The sequence below is a fragment of the Capricornis sumatraensis genome, chromosome 2, assembly GCF_032405125.1.
Source record: "Capricornis sumatraensis isolate serow.1 chromosome 2, serow.2, whole genome shotgun sequence".
Taxonomy (NCBI): domain Eukaryota; kingdom Metazoa; phylum Chordata; class Mammalia; order Artiodactyla; family Bovidae; genus Capricornis; species Capricornis sumatraensis.
Window position 1 is genome coordinate 209,619,607 of NC_091070.1, and position 19,631 is coordinate 209,639,237.

Genomic DNA, 19,631 nt, shown 5'->3' on the forward strand with positions numbered 1-19,631 from the left:
GGCCTTGGGGGGCATAGGCCTGTGTTTGTTGTCCAAGGTCCTTAAAACATACCAAACCTCTGGCTGGGTTTGGGGATTAGAGCCTTTTCCGCCTGGTTTTTGGACCAGCCTCAGGCCCAGTTAGGCTTAAGTTGAGTCACCTCCCGGGAGCAGTGGTTTGTCCATCAGGAATTCACAGGCCACAGGCAAAGGCCATGAAGGGCCTTGGGAAGGGGTGGGGTATGAGGGATGGAATCCGAGATGGGTGAGGAGACAGCCCAGGTCTTCACAGCCTATGAACCAAAGCCAGCATTTTCACATTTACTTTTTCTTTCATTGAAATCCTACCCAGTAAATTGGTATTTAAAATATATATAAAACAGATTATGTAGAGATTCAAACATGCAACATTTACTTGCCATAAAAGGACTTGCTAAAAACAAAAACAGCTGTGTCTGTGGCTGCAACAATTTGACCCCAGGGATGGATGACACTTGAGGTCTGACTCTGACCTCAGCTTAAGTATGTTTTCCTTTTTTTTTTTTTTGCTGCATAATAACAATAAAACCATAATTCACAAAAATAATTGTAGTCAATCCAATCAAACAGTTTTCACCATACCTGAGTTTTAAAAAGTCAAAACTAAAATATTGGGCTATATTCTTTCACGTTAGTAACATGTTTACAGTAAATTCTAATGCCTGCACAGAAAGGACTGGAGAACTTTATTCCAAGATCCGCATGGAAAAATCATGGTAATTTGTCAATACATGAATGAGCTACCAGTTTCCAATGCGGCATATAGCACGTCTGAGTATACAAGTATGCCCTTTTGTTACTGTCTTTTAAAAATACCATATACATATATTTAAGTGGAATTTAACTTAAAGGCCTAAATAACTTTGGGAATAACTTCGAAAGAACCCTAGAGGTCCATGGAACTCCATTTAAAAAAACCCTCAGACCTAAGGAATCTTGGTTCCCAGAGAAACCTAGGTCATTCCTCCCATAATATTCTTTTATAGATCCTCACTTTTCTTCTTCAAGGCCCTTATCACAATTTTAAATTAAATCATTGTAGGTATTTAATGTCTTTCCCCTCCTTACCAACACCACTGAAAAGAAGGTTCTCTCTTAGTTAACTGATATAGCCTGGCACCTAAAAGGCTGGCATATAGTTAGTGCTCAATGAAATGGTCATTGAATGAATCTGTGAATGCGTAGTATGAGGACAGGGCATGGAAGGCTGAGCATCACTGCCCAGGACCACTGCCCAGGCTGAGCTGACTGTGATATCCATGCATCTTGGGAAGACAGCCCATCCACAAGATCCCCTTGGTCTTTCTAAGGGCTTCCCAGTAGCTAATCCAGGTCTCCTGGGCTCTCAAGTGCAGACTTGCCAAGGTGCTGCCTGCTCCCAGCTCTTTTGCAAAGCCCCCTTGTAAAGTAAACCTCTCCGTACAGAAAGGCAGAGTAGCATGGGCTTGGAGCCAGACAGCCCAGAGTGGCACCCTGTCCACTCTGATATTTGTTGTGTGACCTTGCACAAAATACACAGTGACTCAGTTTTCTCCATCTACAAAATGGGCACACCTCTGTGATTAGAGCAGTGCCTGGTTCACACAAAGTACCAGCAGACTTTGCTCCTTTTACATTGGCTGGCTTGCTGTCCAGCCACTGAACCATCAGGTCAGGGGCTTCACACCTTCAGGCACTTTCCTGTTGTGGTCCCTGTCTCACCCACCCTGCTCCTTCTTGCCTTGTGCACTGAAGATCGAGGGGTCTCTGACATTGAACACAGCTGTCACTGAGATTTTTGAGGCCACTGCCTCAGGGCCAACCTGCACACAAACTAGAGGCACTCACCCTGCTAGCCTTGAAGAGTGGTCCTTCCCCATCACTCCATCACTCACCTTCTCTAGTGCTGGCGTGCCCTCCTCCCTACCTCCATCCTCCTAGCCATCTCCCAGCAAGCACTGCGGCCAACACCATGCAGTCAGGTCTCCATCTCCCTGCTGACAGTCCATGCTGGCACCCTCTGCCTGGCCTTGTCCAGCTGGAAAATGGTTGACCTCAATCAAAACTGCTCAGTAAAAAGGTCAAAACACAAAACCGACGCCTGGAGACAGAACACAGAGGTCTGTATGCACACAACCACCCCAGAGGACCAGGCCGTGCCTTCTGTCCATTTCCCCTAAAATTCACTAAAAGACTATGATAACTCTCTAGTGGTGCGCAAGCCATTCAGTGCAGAGACCTTCCCCAGCAGTGAGCCAGGAGCAGAGTTTCAGAGCCTGCCGAGAAGCTTCCTCCAGTGGGAACTCACAGTCCCACACTATGTGGAATGGCCTGGCGGTGGGTGAGCAGACCCGAGATGGAGACACTCAGCTATGAAAGTCCAATAGATTGGTCCAAGTGGCCAAAGCCACAGCCCCTCCCCATCCTACAGGAGGTCACATGACTTGTTTGCGGGCCTGTCTAGTCTACCACCAACGTGGCCCGCCAGCCACATCTGCGCCGCTTGCCCCGTCTCTGGGTTCTAGTCGTCCCTGCTGTCCTCAGGACGCCGTGCTTCCTCCCACCTCAGGGTTTCTGAACACGCTGCTCTCTCTGCGTATGACTGCCTTCCCCCACCCCTCCTCTTTGTCTAAATAGCTCCTCCCTCTCCTCTTAGCCTCCTGGTCCTCAGGGAGCCCTCCCCAATCCCATAGACAAGGTCAGATTTCCCTGCTTCCATCTCTTAACACCCTGGACCTTTCCATCACCTCTCTGACCCCTGGCTGTGTGGATATGGGTGTGTGGGTATATTATGTGATTGCTCCTTTGCTTCCGCTCAGTGGCACATCAGTTTGCCTCCTCGATGACGTAAATACAGAATCATGGTTCTGGTGCCATACGCTAGTTTTGCTTGTCTTTGAACTTTCCCTGAGTAGAATACCAATATATAGTTTTCTGAGTCTCGCTTCCTTCACCCTTCACTAGATCTTGAGATTCATCTCTGCTGCCAGATGTAACGGTGGTCTCTTGTTCTTCATTGTCGCGTAGTATTCCATTATATGAATAGGCCACAATTTTTAAAAAGCAAATTTACTGTTGAACATTTGAGTTGTTTCCATGTGAGGCCACAGAGTGCTCCTGCTAGGAACACTCTTGTGGATATCTTTTGGCGCACAAACGCGCACATTTTTCATTGGCTGCATACCTTGCTGTTGTTCAGTCGCTCAGTCATGTCCGACTCTTTGAGACCCCATGGAATGCAGCATGCCAGGCTTCCCTGTCCTTCACTATCCCTCAGAGTTTGTTCAAACTCATGCCCTTTGATTTGGTGATGCCATCCAACTATCTCATCCTCTGTCGTCCCCTTCTCCTCCTGCCTTCAATCTTTCCCAGCATCAGGGTCTTTTCCAAACAGTCAGCTCTTCGTATCAGGTGGCCAAAGTATTGGAGCTTCAGCTTCAGTATCAGTCCTTCCAATGAATATTCAGGGTTGATTTCCTAGGATGCATACCTAGGAGTGGAAATGTGAGGTCATCCAGTGTGCATATGTTCAGCCTAACAGTTTTCCAACTAATTGTTGTACCAATTAGCACCCCATGCCCCTGCAGTAAAGCAGGACAGTTGTGGTCGCTCTATGTCTTTGCTAACTTGTGGTGAAGTATGTTTTATTTTTGGTGGTTTATGTGGCGGATGTCTCACTGTGGTTTTATTTTGTGTTTCCCTGATGACCAGAGTTAGTGAGCATCTTTTCATATGCTAATAGATCATTTGGAGCTTCTCTTTCCTGGAGTGTCTTTTCGAGGCTTTCAACCACTTTTGAAAATTGAATTGCTTGTCATTTTCTTATTGATTTGTAGGAGTCTTTATACATTCTGGACACGTGTCCTTTGTTGCATATACGTATTGCATATATTTATTGCCAGTGAGCTTGCCTCCTCACTCTCTTAGTAGTATCTTTTGAGGAGCAACGTTTTTCATTCAAAGGAGTCCAATTTATCAATGTTTCCATTATGGCTAATGCCTTTTGTGTTCTGTGTTTTTCTATCCTAAGGTCATGAAGATATTCTCCTATGGTCTCTTCTAGAAGTTCGATTGTTTTATCTTTCAGAGTTAGCTTTATGATCTGTCGCAAATTGATTTTCTGGGTAGGGTGGGAGGTATGAGTTGAGGTGTATTTTTTCTACATAATGCTGGTGGGAGTGAAAACTGGTTCAACTTCTCAGGAGAACTGTGTGGAAATATTTACTAAAGCGGAATATATGTGTGTAAGGATATTCCTAGCCACTTTCTTGATAATAGCCAAAGTTGGAAATAAATGAAAGGTCCATCAACAGCAGAATGGATAGATGGGGGAGGGTACAGCTATACAATGGAATTGAATCAGCAATAAAAGCAGAAGCAACTCTTGCTATGCGTACCATCATGGATGAGGCTCACAGACGTTGTTGAGTGAATGAACAGTGATTACTTTTGGAGGAGGGAGTCCAGTGGATATAAACTGGAAAGGGGAAGACAGAACCTTCTTAGGTGTTGCAAATGTTCTGTATTCTGATCTAAGTAGTAGTTACATGAGTACATTTATATGTAAAAATTCATAGAAGTCTATGCTTAAAATTAATGCACTCCACTGAATTATATTATATCTCAATAAAAAAATTAAGTGGCTCCTGTCTACCATCACTCTCCCTTAATGTCCTTCTGATAACACACCTAAGACAGACCCCTGCTGTGGTTAGAATCATCGCTGTCTGACCCTGAAGGCATTTCTGCTGTTGGATCGTACTCCCCATTGGGTACCCTCTATCCCTCGGGGAACCCCGTGTTCTGTGATCTTTATTTTTCCTTTTGATCTTTGGGTTTTAAAAATGTATTTCTTGGGAGCATCATTAGGACTCTTCCAGGGGGGTGAACTTGGGCCTCATTCTAATTAGCCCAATGGTAATTCATTTTTTCTGGGCAGAGGTTCTCATCACAGCTGGACCCAGCCACCTCAGGCCCTGTGGGTTGAGGGGATGCAGAGAGCCTGGCACCGCCTGCCCGGCCAGCCCTGGTTGAATCAGTCCTTCCCTCCACATGAGGCCCAGAAGGTCTTTTCCCATTAACAGGGACATTCACTTATTGTCTTTATTTTTAAATGTTTTGTGGAAAATTAAAAGAAGAGTGACTGCCAGGCAGTGCTTGAGCCAACAACTCAGAGAGCGTCTGTGTTTTCTTCCAAGCCTGACCGGAGTGAGCCTGGAATCAACCCAGCCCTCCCCAGGCTCCTCTGCCTTCATTTATTCTCTGGGCAGCTCAGTTCCTTTTAAGACACAAATTGATTGGGATAATTTCTGCTATAACTACAATTGCCATGGAAAGGGGGTGGCGGGGGGGTGCGTTCAGGCGGTGGACTCCTGCAATGACTGTGAACCACTGAGTTACTGTAAAATGACCAGAAAATGGATTCAAAATTGAAGTCACAAATAATGTAATTACTGCTGTGTGTGTTCAGGGCTGCCAGAACAAGAGTTGGCTGCTGCCCTGGAAACATCTGGAGATAAAGCTGCGGCTGCTATAACCCTACACTCCTCATCCCTTTGGGGCAGCAGTATTCTTCCAGGCCGGAAGCCCCTCAGAGGGTGGAAGGAACATGAAGGGAAAAGGGATGTGGAGAGAGGCCACAGAGAAGAAACAGGTGAAAGGCAGGGCTTACCCCTCCTGTAACCCAACAGTGGGATCTGGTCATTGCATCTCTGGCAGAATGAAGCCCAGTGTGGTCACTGTCATCATGTCACACTGTCATCACCGCTATCAACACCTCAACCCCACTGCCCGTCACCACAGTCACTACTGCCCCATCAGTCGTGGCATCACCCCCACTCCTGAAGCATCAGCACTGCCATCAGCAGCAGCAGCATCACAGCAGTAACAGCAGTGTCTTCATCATCACCAGTCTCATCCACGCCAACATCAGCACCACCATTCCCCTATCGTTGCCTCCATTACAGTCATAGCATCAACATGATCATGACCAATTTTATCCGTGCCATCAAAGTTGTTTCCAGCTCCATCCACATCCTTGCCAACATCACTCTTGCATCATCAGCATCCTCATCGTCGCCTCTCATCACCACCAACATCGTCACCACCATCACTGTTATCACCATCAACATGGTTATCACCTCCTCTCTCATCAGCACTACCATCTTCATTCCTACCATCATCATCACCATTACTTGCGTGACACTGACGTATTTATCGTCGTCAATCCCCTCATCACCATCCCCCCATTGTTACAGCATCATCACCGCTCCACCCCACCAGTGCCATCACCATGATCATCAACAGCCTCACAACGTGGTCTGAAGACGCCATCATGACTATCACAACTGTCACAACAGTTCCTTTACCATCTCACAGTCAATATCAAAATCATTTCCTTCAAGATCCCTCTTGCAGTCCTCAGCCCAGTTGGCTCTGTGCTCGCCTCCAAGCCTACATGTGCCATCCTCTGGAGGTACAGCCACGCTGCCACGGTCATACTCCTAGGCCCTGTCTAGGGGTAGCCAGTAGACAGCTCCTTGTAAGGGGGTGTGGACAGAGCTTGGACATGAGAAGTAGGGTGTCCATATGACGCATTCAAGGCCCTTTATGGTTCAATATGAAACCAGTGGTCAAAGAGGAGGGGGCGGGGAGTGGGGAAGCTGGTGCCACCCCTCCCCACATCACTGAGTAGGAGAAGTCTCCATTCTCACCTGACTTTCCAGGTTGTTTTGAGCGTATTTGCCAAGGTAGAAGGAAAGGGCATGTTTTATAAAACAGTTTGTTAGCTTGACTTAAAGTATTTAAATATTTAGCCACTTGATATGTGGGCCTCTATTTGATCTCTGGCCCTGGGCTTTGCAAACCTTAGGGGTAGGTCAGAGCCCAGGCCTTTCCCAGAGGCCCTTGACAAGGCAGCCAGGACATGTGTGAATCCACTATTCATCCATATCTTGCCTCCTCCCACATGCATCGTGTGTTCATATATGTGCGCACTGTGTCATTCCCATGGCCACAAGGTGGTGGCCACAATTCTGGGTTGAGGGTTGCAAGTGACAGAAAGCCAGATCCTAACTGGCTTAAGCAAAAAGAGAACCTATTGGTTCAGGTAACGGAAGTCCAGGGTGCCGCTTGATCACGGGGTCCATATTTCTTTCTGTCTCTTAGCTCTGCTCTCCTCCACAATGACTCCATTCACAGACAAGCACCAGGGTTTTTCTGTGAGCACCAGGGGCTACACTACCTCCAGATCTTACCTCCTCCCAGGTCCAGTTATAGCAGGAAGTTGCCCCTTTTCACTGAGAGGTCTCATGCCATCCCATTGGCTCCAACTAGTCACATGACCAGCCTCCCAACCAATGACTGGCCTGGGGGTGGTGAGTGAACAGTCCAGCTACAGCCTGTCGCCCTGCCGCTCAGAGGCTGCAAGTCGGAAAGGCAGTGGAGCCCAGAGGAAAACTAGAGATAGCTGCCAGAGAAGGGGCAGTGGCTCCTGGGCAGCCCTCCCCGGGGCCGCCCCTGAGGTCCCACCTCACGGCTCTTTTAGGCATGGTCCCTGCATGAGCCTGTGCCCTGCTTTGAGCCCCAGCTGCCCTGGTTCGTACTCATTTCATGCTTCCGCTGTGCCCTGTGTTTCTTGCCCGTCCCAGAAGCATCTGCCTTCTGAGCTGCCTAAGCCCTTGGGCCTCCCACAGGACGAGTAGCTGTTTGAAGGCAGGGATTCAGCCTCCATTCACTCAGCAGTTGTCAGTTAAGCACCAGATACTGTTAAGCACTGTTGATACACGATCATCATTTCTGCTTCATGAGTGCTGTGCTGTCTTTTTTTTAACTGAAGCGTTACAGGGTGGTTTACAATGTTGTGTTAGTTTCAGGTGCACAGCAAAGTGGTTGAACTACACACACACACACACACACACACACATACATATAATGTTGAGTATAGTTCCCCGTGCTGTATACTAGGGCCTTGTTGATTATCTATTTCACATATGGCAGAGTATATCTGTTAATCCCAAACTCCTAGTTTATCCCTATGCCTCTTTCCCCCTTGGTAATCATAAATTTGTTTTCTGTGTCTGTGAGTCTATTTCTGTTTTGTAAATAAGTTCATTTGTATCATTTTTTTCAGATTTCACGTATAAGTGGTACCATGATATTTGTCTTTCTCTGTCCAACTTACTTCAGTTAGTATGATAATTTCTGGGTCCACCCACATTGCCACAAATGGCATTATTTCATTTTTTATGGCTAATATGCCAGTGTGTGTGTGTGTGTGTTTGTGCGCGCACGCACATGTGCCTCTGTATGCCACATGTTCTTCATCCATTCATCTGTCAATAGGCATTTAGGTTGTCTCCATGTCTTGGCTATTGTGAACAGTGCTGTGATGGACAATGGGGTACATATATTTCTTTGAATTAGAGCTTTCTCCAGATACATGCCTGGGAGTGGGATTGCAGGGTCATTTGGTGACTCTACTTCTAGCCTTTTAAGCAAGCTCCATATTGTTTTCCATAGTGGCTACACCAACTGACATTCCCCTCAACAGTGTATACTCATTATCTCATTCAACTTTCCTATGATTCTCTAAGGCCAGGACTATTGCAACCCCAGTTCTGAGATGCAGAAACTGAGGTTCAGAGAGCTCATCAGTGGTGCAGCCTCAGAGGGGTCATCAGGCTCACAGCCACTCATGCTCACAGGGCCCGGCTGCCTGATGAGACAGCATGACCCCTGTACTGTCCTTCCCTCCCTCCTCCCGTTGCAGCCTGCGACCAGCTGGCGCTGGGGGTGGTGGCCATCTTCGGGCCGTCCCAGGGCTCCTGCACCAATGCCGTCCAATCCATCTGCAATGCGCTGGAGGTGCCCCACATCCAGCTGCGCTGGAAGCACCACCCACTGGACAACAAAGACACCTTCTACGTGAACCTGTACCCGGACTACGCATCTCTCAGCCACGCCATCCTCGACCTGGTGCAGTACCTCAAGTGGCGGTCGGCCACTGTGGTCTATGACGACAGCACCGGTGAGTAGCCATGCCTGGCCGCACCAAGAGCAGGAGGGGAGGGTGGCAGAGCCCCAGGATCGGATTCTTTGCTGCTTGCTCAGCTCAGCCACCCTGTCCACACTTACACCCAAGCCTCATCCAGTCACACTGATGCTCGCCCTGCACTCACCCACAACCCTGTGCGCACCAGCAACACCCACCCAAGCTGCTCCACACCTGCTCCGAACTGCCCCCGCCCCAACCCAGGCAGCATGCTCCAATCTGCACTCACACCTGCATGGCCACGCCCACACCTGCCTACACCCTCACGTTCACACATTCTCACCAGAAGCACACACATCCAGCTCTGTGCTGTGGGGCTGTGAGCACAGACTCTGGATTCAAACCAAACAGTGCATGATGTGGGCTGACCCTGCACTTAATAGCTGAGCAGCACAGAGCTATTTCCTCTCTGCCTCCTTCTTTCCAAAGACTCAAGTCCCAAAACGTTTCTTAGCCCTGCCTCTTAGAGAGTGACCTTGGCAAGTCACTTAACCCATCTGGCCCTGCTCTGCCACGTGACAAGCCAAGAACTATAGCAGCCAGTTTGGAGAGAGCCCTCCAGCTCTCAGCTCCCTGTAATTGGATGTCAGCTCTTGATTACCTCCTAATGGGGAGTCAGGGTAGTGGGGAGAGACTCCCTCAGAAGAGACGCTCAGAAGTTGTTTCGTTAACTCAGGATTCAACAAGCATCTCTTGAGTTCCTGCTCTATCCGAAGCACCGGACGGTAGATCCTGGGTGGCAGAGATCCCCCAACCCCTGCTCACTGCCCCCAGCCATTGAGAGGCACTGCTGCCCAGCTCCAAGTCTTAGCCTGCGTCACCGCAGCCCTGTGTTTTTGTCTGTCTTCACACACCGCTATGAATGATTGTCTGTCTCGGAGCCTGTTTCTGCATCCAGACCATGAACCTTCTGTGCCTCTGGCGTTTAGCACAGCACCTGGTACAATGAATACTGTTTAAATATTTGTTGAGTTGAGTTGAGCTGAAAATAAAATGGAAATAAACTGTAATTAAATATGGCAGGAAACGGCTTGTTGGGCACTGGTAAGGAAGAAGAAATAAAGATGAAGTTATCCCATCTTCTTTTGAGAAGTTAGTCACATTGAAGGGGAGTGAGTGCCCACCCAGAGCTCACTGGTCTTTTCCTGGCCATCAGAGCTAAGAACCAAGTGACATGTTCATACAGTCAGAGCTAGAGGCACGTGGAGAGGGGAAGCTCCATGACCTTGGCTAGTGTGGGCTGATACCAGAGGAACAGCGACATGAGCCTGGCTTTGAGGATGGGTGGACAGGAAGAGGAGTCATGAAGGCATTATACGAAGGAGGAACCGCAGGGGATCCCAGTATGGTAGGTGGGAGGAAAAGATCAGATATACAGTGTGTATCAGGCTGTGGGCAAGGTCTCTGCAGTCTAGCTTCAGAGTTCAGACTTTATCTTGTAAGCGGCTGAGGACCATTGAGTGTTGTTGAACAAAGACATAGAATAATAAAAGCAGAGTTTTAGAAAAGGGTGGTACTGACAGCTGGCCACCTGATGTGAAGAACTGACTCATTGGAAAAGACCTTGATGTTGGGAAAGATTGAAGGCAGGAGGAGAAGGGGATGACAGAGGATAAGGTGGTTGAATGGCATCACCGACTCAATGGACATGAGTTTGAGCAAGCTCCAGGAGTTTATGATAGACAGGGAAGCCTGGCGTGCTGCAGTCCATGGGGTCGCAAAGGGTTGGACACGACTGAGCGACTGAACTGAACTGACAGCAATGTGCAGAGAGTTAGAGGGAGAACGTGGAGCAAGAAGACTGGGCAGAGGCGGCCATATTGGTCCAGGCAGGCACAAAAGGGTTGCTTGGAAGAGAACTTGGGGCCAGCATAGGAGAGAAGAATTAGATATTAACGGATCGTATTGAAATTATGTAGGAGTGTCATGGGCACAGAGTGGCCGCAGTAGACACTAATGTAAACTGCTGCCCAGCAGGACTGGGGCCTCCATATGCTGGATGCAGGTAGAGAGAGAGGCTTTGCAGAGGAAGATGCTGTGGCATCAAGGTGGTCCTGGTGAGACTGGTCCAAGCAGATGCTGAGATCTGGAACCTCCTCTCCCCGTGGATGTCTAGCTCTGATTGTATGTACACAACACCTGATTCTTGGCTCTGACGACCAGTGGCTTCTGGGTGGGCACTCACTCCCCTACAATATAATTAACTTCTTAAAAGAAGATGGGATAGCATCTTCATTTCTTCACCTTTCCCAATGCCCAACACACTTTTTCCTTCAGTATTTATCATTTTATTCAATTTTTATATTTAATTCTATTCAAACATTTTAAAACGTAGGGTAGTCAGTAATGGCGTTGGTTTAGTTAAGAAGACACTTAGTACTAGGTATTCAGTGTTGGATTCAGTCAAACAATAATATGACTTTGATGAAGAATAGTATTAGTAGGAAGTATGCTCCCAGAATCAGGATATTTCAAGGGGACAGCTTGTGGGTCATCAAGCCCATGAAGTGGGAAGCGCTTAATAGCAGGCTTTGACTGTATTTGCTTTGGGGGTTGTTTCCATTAGGATATTTTGGCTGTAAGTAACAGACAACCCAACTCAAATTGGCTGGAGCAGTAGCCACTTAGTTATCTCACTGACGAGAAGTCTGGAGATGGGCCCTTCCAGGACAAGTTTAGCAGTTCATCCGAGTCAGGATGCTGGATCAGTATCACTGCAGTTCCCGTAACTTTCCCCCTCATGGTCACAATAAAGATGCTCCAGCTCCAAATATCAGATCCTCGTGTGATGATACCCCAGGAAGTGGGAAGGAAAGAGGTAGAAGACAAAGGGATTTTTCTTAGTGTGATTTGTGCCTGTTCAGGGAGGAAAAGCTGTCTCAGAACCTTCCAGCATACCACCCTATCCAGTTCATTGAGTCTGTGCCCACTACCCTCAACATCCTATTCAGATAGGAATGGGACTCCTACTGATTGATTTCACCTACCATGAGTCATTTCTTAGGGCTGACACACAGCCACCAAAATCAATGGTTCTCTTAATATGCTAGAAGAGGGGACATCAGTTATCTATTTCGATGATAATTCTGTATAACAAACCACCCCAAAACAATGTGGCTTGAAATAATAAGCATCTGTTTAGCTCACAAGTCTGTAGAGTCAGTGACTGAATGAAGTTGGCCAGGCAGTTATTCTGGTCTCAGCTGGATCACTCACCTGCCCAGGGGTCGGCTGAGTGTTGGCTGAAATAGACCGGCCTTGGCTGAGATGAGAGGGTAGCTGGGCTCTCATCCTCTAGCAGGCTACCCCACACATGTGGTCATGATGATGGCAGAGGGGAAAAGAACAAAACCAGTGTACAATTCCTTTTCAAGTATTTGATTTTGTCATGCCTGCTGATACCCCATTGGCCAAAAGAGTTCACACAGTTGAGCCCAGTGTCGTGGGTAGAGCAAGTCACCTGCCCACAGTTAGAGGGCACTGCAAAGTTACACAGCAAAGGATGGGGATGTAGGGAAGGGTGGAAATTGGAGTCATCACTGCAACCCACTACAGGTAGAACTGCTTTAAAATGTACCTGGGATCTAAAGAGTAGATATGACTAAGTGATAACACAGAGAGGTCAATGGCACGAAAAGATGAGTTGTTACTTACAGTTCCCTAAAAGCCGAAGGGGGCACACCATGGCACCTAGGGCCACGTTCAAGGCTGGTCAGGAGGTAGGAGCAAGGGGAAGACACAGGCAAGAGCCTTTATTATTCTAGAGCCTTAATTACTTATTAAGTAAGTAATTAGTCGCTCAAGTGATAAAGAATTCTCCTGCCAATGCAGGAGATGTGGGCTTGATCCCTGGTCCAGGAAGATCCCGTGGAGAAGGAAATGGCACTCCACTCCAGTATTCTTGCATGGAAAATCCTGTGGACAGAGGAGCCTGGTGGGCTACAGTCCATGGGGTCGCAAGAGAGTCAGACATGACTGAGTGACTGAACAGCTATAAGATTGCCCCTATTACTACTAGGTGGGATTTGTTAGGTGCCACCATCCCATATGGGGTAGGAAGCAAAACACAGATTTGGGAGTTTGTGACTGAAGAGTTTATAATATGATTTTGGTGTGCCAGGAAAACACAGGTACTAGGGATACAAACAACTTTGGTCATTAGTTTGGCCCATGGATGCCAAGTCATCAGTTACAGAATATCAAGAATGATTATTCCAGGGACCAACAGTGTTTGCCTCTCGAGTTTTGCCATGCAAACCTAATCTGTGCACAAGCCAAATTTATATCAAGAATGAAAGGAAGGGGCTTAGAAAAAGCTGGGGTTAAAAAAAAAAGGGCCCAGCATAAGAGCCTGAAAGATTGGGTCTTGAATTTTGATCCCATTGCTAACATTCTGCAGAATCTTGGGAGGATCACTTAACCTTTATGGACCTCAATTTCTTTATCTGAATATTGGAACCAAAGCACCTACTCTGTATGTCTTCTAGGACAGGGAGATGGTTAAATAGGGTAATGAATGCAGAAGTGCTTTGTAAGTGAAAAGCATGACTTCAACAACCATGATTCACTGCAGATATTTTGAGAGAGATTGATTAGGGAAGCAGCCAGGAAGGAGTGCAAATCTCAGGCAAACGAAGAACCTAGTCCTCTGCTGGGATGGGCTAGGATGAGCCTCTGGTCTCCTTCGGGAATACGCTGATGGGAAGGAGTTCTGACACTTGCTGTGAGAGAATGTGGGTCACTATGTATTACACGGGGCAATGAACTTGGCTGACAAGAAGGCTCTAATGGCCCTTCTCCAGCATCCGTACTGTCCCTGTCCTCATGTCCTGGGTCCCCAAAGCCCATGTGCCTACTGATGCTGTACCTGGGTCTGAAAACTGAGCCAGTAGGGGCAAAGTGTGTGCTCAGAGCCTCTCAGGGTAACAGGTGTGAGCAGGCAGAAGCATTCAGCCAAACCAAGGACTTCTGGGGTTCGTTGAGGAGGGAGGGTAAGGGTGGGGTGTGTGTTTGGGGGAGCTTGCGGCCCTTCCCTCCTCTGCTAAGATTACCTGATATCCCCTTCCTGCCCCCATCAAGTCTGGTATTAGGAGGTACTGGGGTCCCTGTTTGATCCAGATCCCTGCAGGACTCCAGAGCCCTCTCCCAGCCACACACCTGGATCTGAGACTAGCCAGGGGACCAGGGGTTCCTGATGCCCACAATCATGGCAAAGCTTGTTTGGAAGCTCTTTGGGAGGCTTAGGTCCTAGAGAAATATCTCTGTCCGCCCCAGCAGAGATAACTCCCTGGTAGTTCAGGTGGTAAAGAATCTGCCTGCAAAGCAGGAAACCCAGGTTCGATCCCTGGGTTGGGAAGATCCCCTGAAGAAGGGAATGGCTACCCACTGCAGTATTCTTGCCTGGAGAAGTCCACAGACAGAGGAGCCTGGCAGGCTACAGTCCACAGGGTCGCACAGAGTTGGACACTACCGAAGTGACTTAGCACACACACACATCTATAGGGCTTAATTTCTTTCTATGTGTCCTGACTTCTGCCCTGTTGGAATCCTTCTCAGGTTCTAAGTGGTGACCCCCAGACTCACTCCCTCCCACCCCAATTTGAAGTTAAATTTAAAGAGAGTTATCTCTTACCAGTTGCCTTGGCACAACTCCTGGGAGTCATCTGCTAAGACCAACTGGCATCTCACATCCGTCTCGTACCTCTACCTCAAGCAATGTGTGTGCTGATTGACTGGGGTGGGGGTGGGGGGGACAGAGTCTGTGTCCCTAGAGTGGGAACAGATCCCTTCTGAGTCATGTGGACTGAACATGGGGGAGGAGGTGTTCCCCGAAGGAAAACCAGAGTGCTGTTAGCGGGGAAATGGAGCATGGCTGAGTGGACAGTGCAGCCAGGATGCAGACACCAAGCCCTGCGTATGGGCAGTGAGCCCAGCAGGTGGGAGGGGCCGGCCTGCCTGGGACCCTGGCCCGGTGCTGCTGCCGCAGCCCTCCCTGAGGTAGGCGGGGCTGTAGAGACCAGCAAGCAGGCTTGTTTCCAGGCTAAGCACACAGGAGTCAGCAAGGAGGGACCTCGAAACAGGGACGGAAATGAACTTAATTAGGCCTAAGCAAGCCATTTGTCTCTAGGAAGTGACATTCAGTTTTCCCTGGAAGTCCCCAGATTAACTGGTTTTGCAAAATGCCAAGGTGGAGGGTGGATTTTTCAGTGTAAAGAGAAGAAAAACAGTAGCCAGTCCAATTATGGAAACTGGAGCTGAGTACAACCAAAGGGCCAGGCCCTGTGCTGCGGGGCTGGGGAGACCTAGCCCCCCTGATGTTGAAGAGCCTGTGACAGGACAAGGAAAGTGAGATGAGGTCCGAGGAGGCGAGCACTGAGGGAAGAGGCCACCGAGCTGGTTGGGGGGCAGGATGGGAGTTGGGTAGAGAGATCTTCTCCGGGCAGAGCAGTAGGGGTAGGCTTCATGGGGGAGGCGGGTGCACTGAGGCTGGAAGAATGGGAAAAGTTTACAGAGGGAGCCTGCTCTTGGGGCTGGGGGTGGGGGCGGTAACTCAGCACAAATGCCCCCTGGCCTTGCCTGGTCCAACAGTGGGTACAGCTGAGCCTGAGCTGCCGCTTGTGCCGCATTCTGGCAGCAGGTTGCTGAGGCTGTTTCGGAAGATTATGTCCCGTGCTTTGCAGTGTGTTGTAGGGGGCGGGGGAAGGAGGAGGGGGTTGCCTCTAATTCAGGCTCCATAAGCCTCTACACCCACTGGATGAGAGAGGAGCAGATGGGTGGAGTCAGCGGGGATTTGCTAGCTGTCTGTGCCTGCTTTTGAATCTACAGGTGTGTACACGTTATCTGTGTGTGCACACACCTTTATCTACATGAATAGGCATGTCTATCAACCCAAGCATATGTCCTGTCTGTAACATGCATGTGTGTATGTAAGCATGTGTTTGTGTGTGCACACATGTGTGTGTGCATATGCAGGCCTGCACAGCTGGGTGCACGGGTCTGTGCCCCAGTGTGCCAGGGCCTGTGTCTGCACACGTGTCGCTGTGTCCATGCACAAATCTCCGTGGGCCACACGTCGGTGTCTACGTGTGGTTGTAGACCTGTGACCACCCAAGTCTGTGGTGTCTGCAGCTGTGTGTCCATGCGCTCACGTGTGTCTTTTGTGCCCCGGGCCCTCTCAGGGCTCATCCGACTGCAGGAGCTCATCATGGCCCCGTCGAGGTACAACATCCGCCTCAAGATCCGCCAGCTCCCCCTTGACTCTGACGACTCGCGCCCGCTGCTCAAGGAGATGAAGCGAGGCCGGGAATTCCGCATTATCTTCGACTGCAGCCACACCATGGCTGCCCAGATCCTCAAGCAGGTGCGTGGGCACCGGCCAGCGGGAGGGAAGGCTGGGATCTGCTTGCCATTTCTCCCAGCCACCCCCATTTCCCAAACACAGGCCTGACGTCAGCCAGATCCAAGTTTGATCCCTAGTCTGCCTCTTTCTGGCTGTATGACCTTGGGTGGTCACTTTACCCCTATGAGCCTCAGTTTCACCAGGAGCAAAATGGGCACAGTGGTCTTGACACTCCGACTTGGTGTGAGGATGGGATGAGACAATGGATCAGCTGCCCAGCCAGGCCTGGAGCACAGAGGGTGCTGAGTTTCCGCATCACCTTGATGCAAGTGGGAGGCAGGGGCTACTGAGAAAGCATAGAACCCTCGAGGAAGCACAGAGAACTGGGGGTATCAGGAACAGCCGCCAGACTGCCTCTTCCAGCCACTAATTCCCTGCAGCCTGTGGCACTCAGTGTCAGTCTCCGATCACTGGGAGGTTTATCAAGGCTCCGCGTCCCATCTGCTCAGCTCTGCAGTGACGGTGGGGGAGGAGAGTGGCTTGCAGTCCTGGCCGCGCCTCCGTTCCCGGACGAGCCCAGCGTGGCGTGCTGGGAACCAGACCGAGCTCTGCCAGCCACCCAAGAAATCAACAATGAAATCGCTCACAGCCCCCTTTGAGGGTGTCGCGGCTGAAACCAAAACCACTCTGATTCGAGCCAGTGCTTTGTGTAAAAGGCAATTATGTGGTCTCAGAAAGCGTCCCTGGTGATTGGAGGAGGCATTCTGTGGGGCCTTAACACATGACTCCGGGAGAGGCAGGTGGCAGGTAGGGGACGCAGGGATGCCGAGGGAGAGCTGCCGAGCTGGGGCCAGGAATCTATTCAAGGCCTAACGCCCCCGCCCAATCCTGCAAGGGGTGCCAAGAGGAATAGCGGCCTGCGTCTTTCCCGAGGAAGCCTCCCACCAGGCACCTTCACACAGCAGCTAAAAACTCAGTTGAGGGCGTGAATCCTGTTCCTGTCCTGGGGCATGGTATACCTGAGAGCGAGTGGCCCCGGGGTCATCCCCTGCTCTATAGATGGAGTGAACGATCCCTCCTTCATCTGGTTCTGGAGGATTTGGTGAGACGAGTGAAGGAACGAGTTCATCCTTGTGCCCAGGGCACAGTCAGCACTGGATGTGGCGCAGCTTTAAACTCAAAGTGGGAGAGGCAAAGCTCCCGCAAGTCCCTTAACCCTCGTTCTCTGGCCCATGGCGCCCAGCGCCTCTCTCCTTTTTCAGGCACGTGGAACCAAGTAATAAAGACCACCGCTGCTCATGTTCACTGAGGAGTGACTGTGCAGTGTACACACACCCCTGGGAAGTGGGGCAATTATCCTGCTTGATTTACCAGCAGGGAAACTGAGGCTCCAGGGGAAAGTCCTGGGCCTGAGGTCACCCAGCCAGAAAGTGAGAATTCACTCCCTAGTCTGCTGACGTGGAAACCCCTAGAACTGGAGATTCTGTGTTCAGCCTGACACTGAACTAAACCAAGGTGAGCGTGACTGCAGCCCGAGGACCGCTCCAGCCTTTCACCTGCGAATGCAGGCTGTGAACCCCCTCCAAGACCGGGAAGAGATGAGAGCCATTTTCAAAGTATACTTGACCTCGTGACATTTCCCCCTGAGCACTATGTGGGCCTGCATTCTGAAGAACTCTGTAGAAAATGCATTATGGTCATTAGTACTATAGAATAGAGACTTCTAATAAATTACATAATATAAAATGCAGACTTCACGATGGTGGGTGATAATAATTCACACAGCCACGTGGCCCGCTGTGTGGTCAGCCAGCACCCGGGAAGCAGGGATGTCTCACTGCTTCCCACTGGGGATCCTCAGACCAAGGATAGACCCTGCTCTTTAGGTCTGGCTGGGTTGGTGGGGTCCAGGCTCCCACAGACATCTCTGTGGGGTCCTGTCCCACAGAGCCAGGACAGTGGATTCAGCTGAGTGGAGTCAGGGCACTAGAGAACCCAGTGTTCAGTGGATTCCATCAGCATTTCTCCAAGTGCACAGACCTGGAGATGCTTCCTAAAAACTCAGACACCTGGCCCCCACCTGGCCCTGCAGAATTTGGCATCTTTAGAGAGTGCGGCCCAAGATTCTGCACTTGAACGTGTCCCTTGTGATTTTGCTGCACACTCCGGAGTGAAGTCCCCTGCTGTCTGCCAGCCAGCCACTGTCATGGTCAAAAGGTCTCACAGGACATCCCACTCTGAGCATCCAGCCTCCCCCAGCCCACTGCCAGCCAGCCTGTGATGCCCCCGTCCTCAGCCTGGCCCCACGCCAGGGTGGAGAAGAGGAGGGGCTTCTTGGGTGCTCCCTGCAGGGCACTCACGCTTTGCTCTCCCACAGGCCATGGCCATGGGCATGATGACCGAGTACTACCACTTCATCTTCACCACACTGGTAACGTACCTTCAGGTCCCGGCATGGGTCAGGGTGGGGCTCCCTCCGAACAAGGTCAGCCTGGCGGGGAGGGACAGTTGCTACAAGAGATTCAGACGGGACTTGCTTCCTAAGGCTGTAGGCGTAACCCCAGACAAGGGTGTAATCTGTCTCTGTGGCCCACCCACTTTGAGAAGGTGGGGACTTTAGAACCTGCCGGTGTGAACACATGCCCCTCTGCCTGCTGGCAGAGAGACCTTGCAGAAGTCAGTTCTTCCTCTGCAAAATGGGCACGCTCATGGCTCCTGCCTCCTAGGACTGCTGTGGGAACTGAGTGGGTTCACTCACTGATGCACTGAGGGCTGTGCCTGGGTAGTGTGAAGCGCTGTTATTAGGACAATGACCCTTGGCCCTTGGCCCCTGGCCCACGCACCTCCACACAGGTCTCAGGCCTCACGCAACAATAGGAGCTGCCACTTTGGATTCCTGCAGCATCCACGCTTAAGTCTGCCTACTCACCGTCAGCCAGGCCAGCCCACCTGCAGGCTCCAGATGGGTCTTTTCCAAACCATGAGAACATTTAGGACCATTTAAACCCATTAGGATAATTAGTTGTGGTCTGAGATCAGCAGAATAAAGAGATCCCTGTGCCAAAGGGGTACCAACTCCCAGCCACCCTGTCTTGGAGCCAGATGCCCTCAGATGTCACTGGGCCCCAGGTAGACTCTTCTGTCCAGCCCAGGTCTGGGGCAAGTGACAGCATCTTTAACCATCCTGTTGATGCAACCATCTCCTGAAATCTACATCAGACTTGCTGCTGCAGCTCTTCAGGC

General features: G+C 50.0%; 1 protein-coding gene across 1 annotated transcript in view; it reads left to right on the forward strand.

The window, feature by feature from the left end:
* GRIK3 (glutamate ionotropic receptor kainate type subunit 3) overlaps window positions 1-19,631 on the forward strand; it is a 240,443-nt gene that overhangs the window by 147,900 nt on the left and 72,912 nt on the right. The window contains exons 3-5 of the mRNA XM_068963655.1: window positions 8,768-9,025; window positions 16,228-16,409; window positions 18,766-18,819. Coding sequence (XP_068819756.1) covers window positions 8,768-9,025; window positions 16,228-16,409; window positions 18,766-18,819 — 494 coding nt within the window. The remainder of the gene's footprint in view (window positions 1-8,767; window positions 9,026-16,227; window positions 16,410-18,765; window positions 18,820-19,631) is intronic.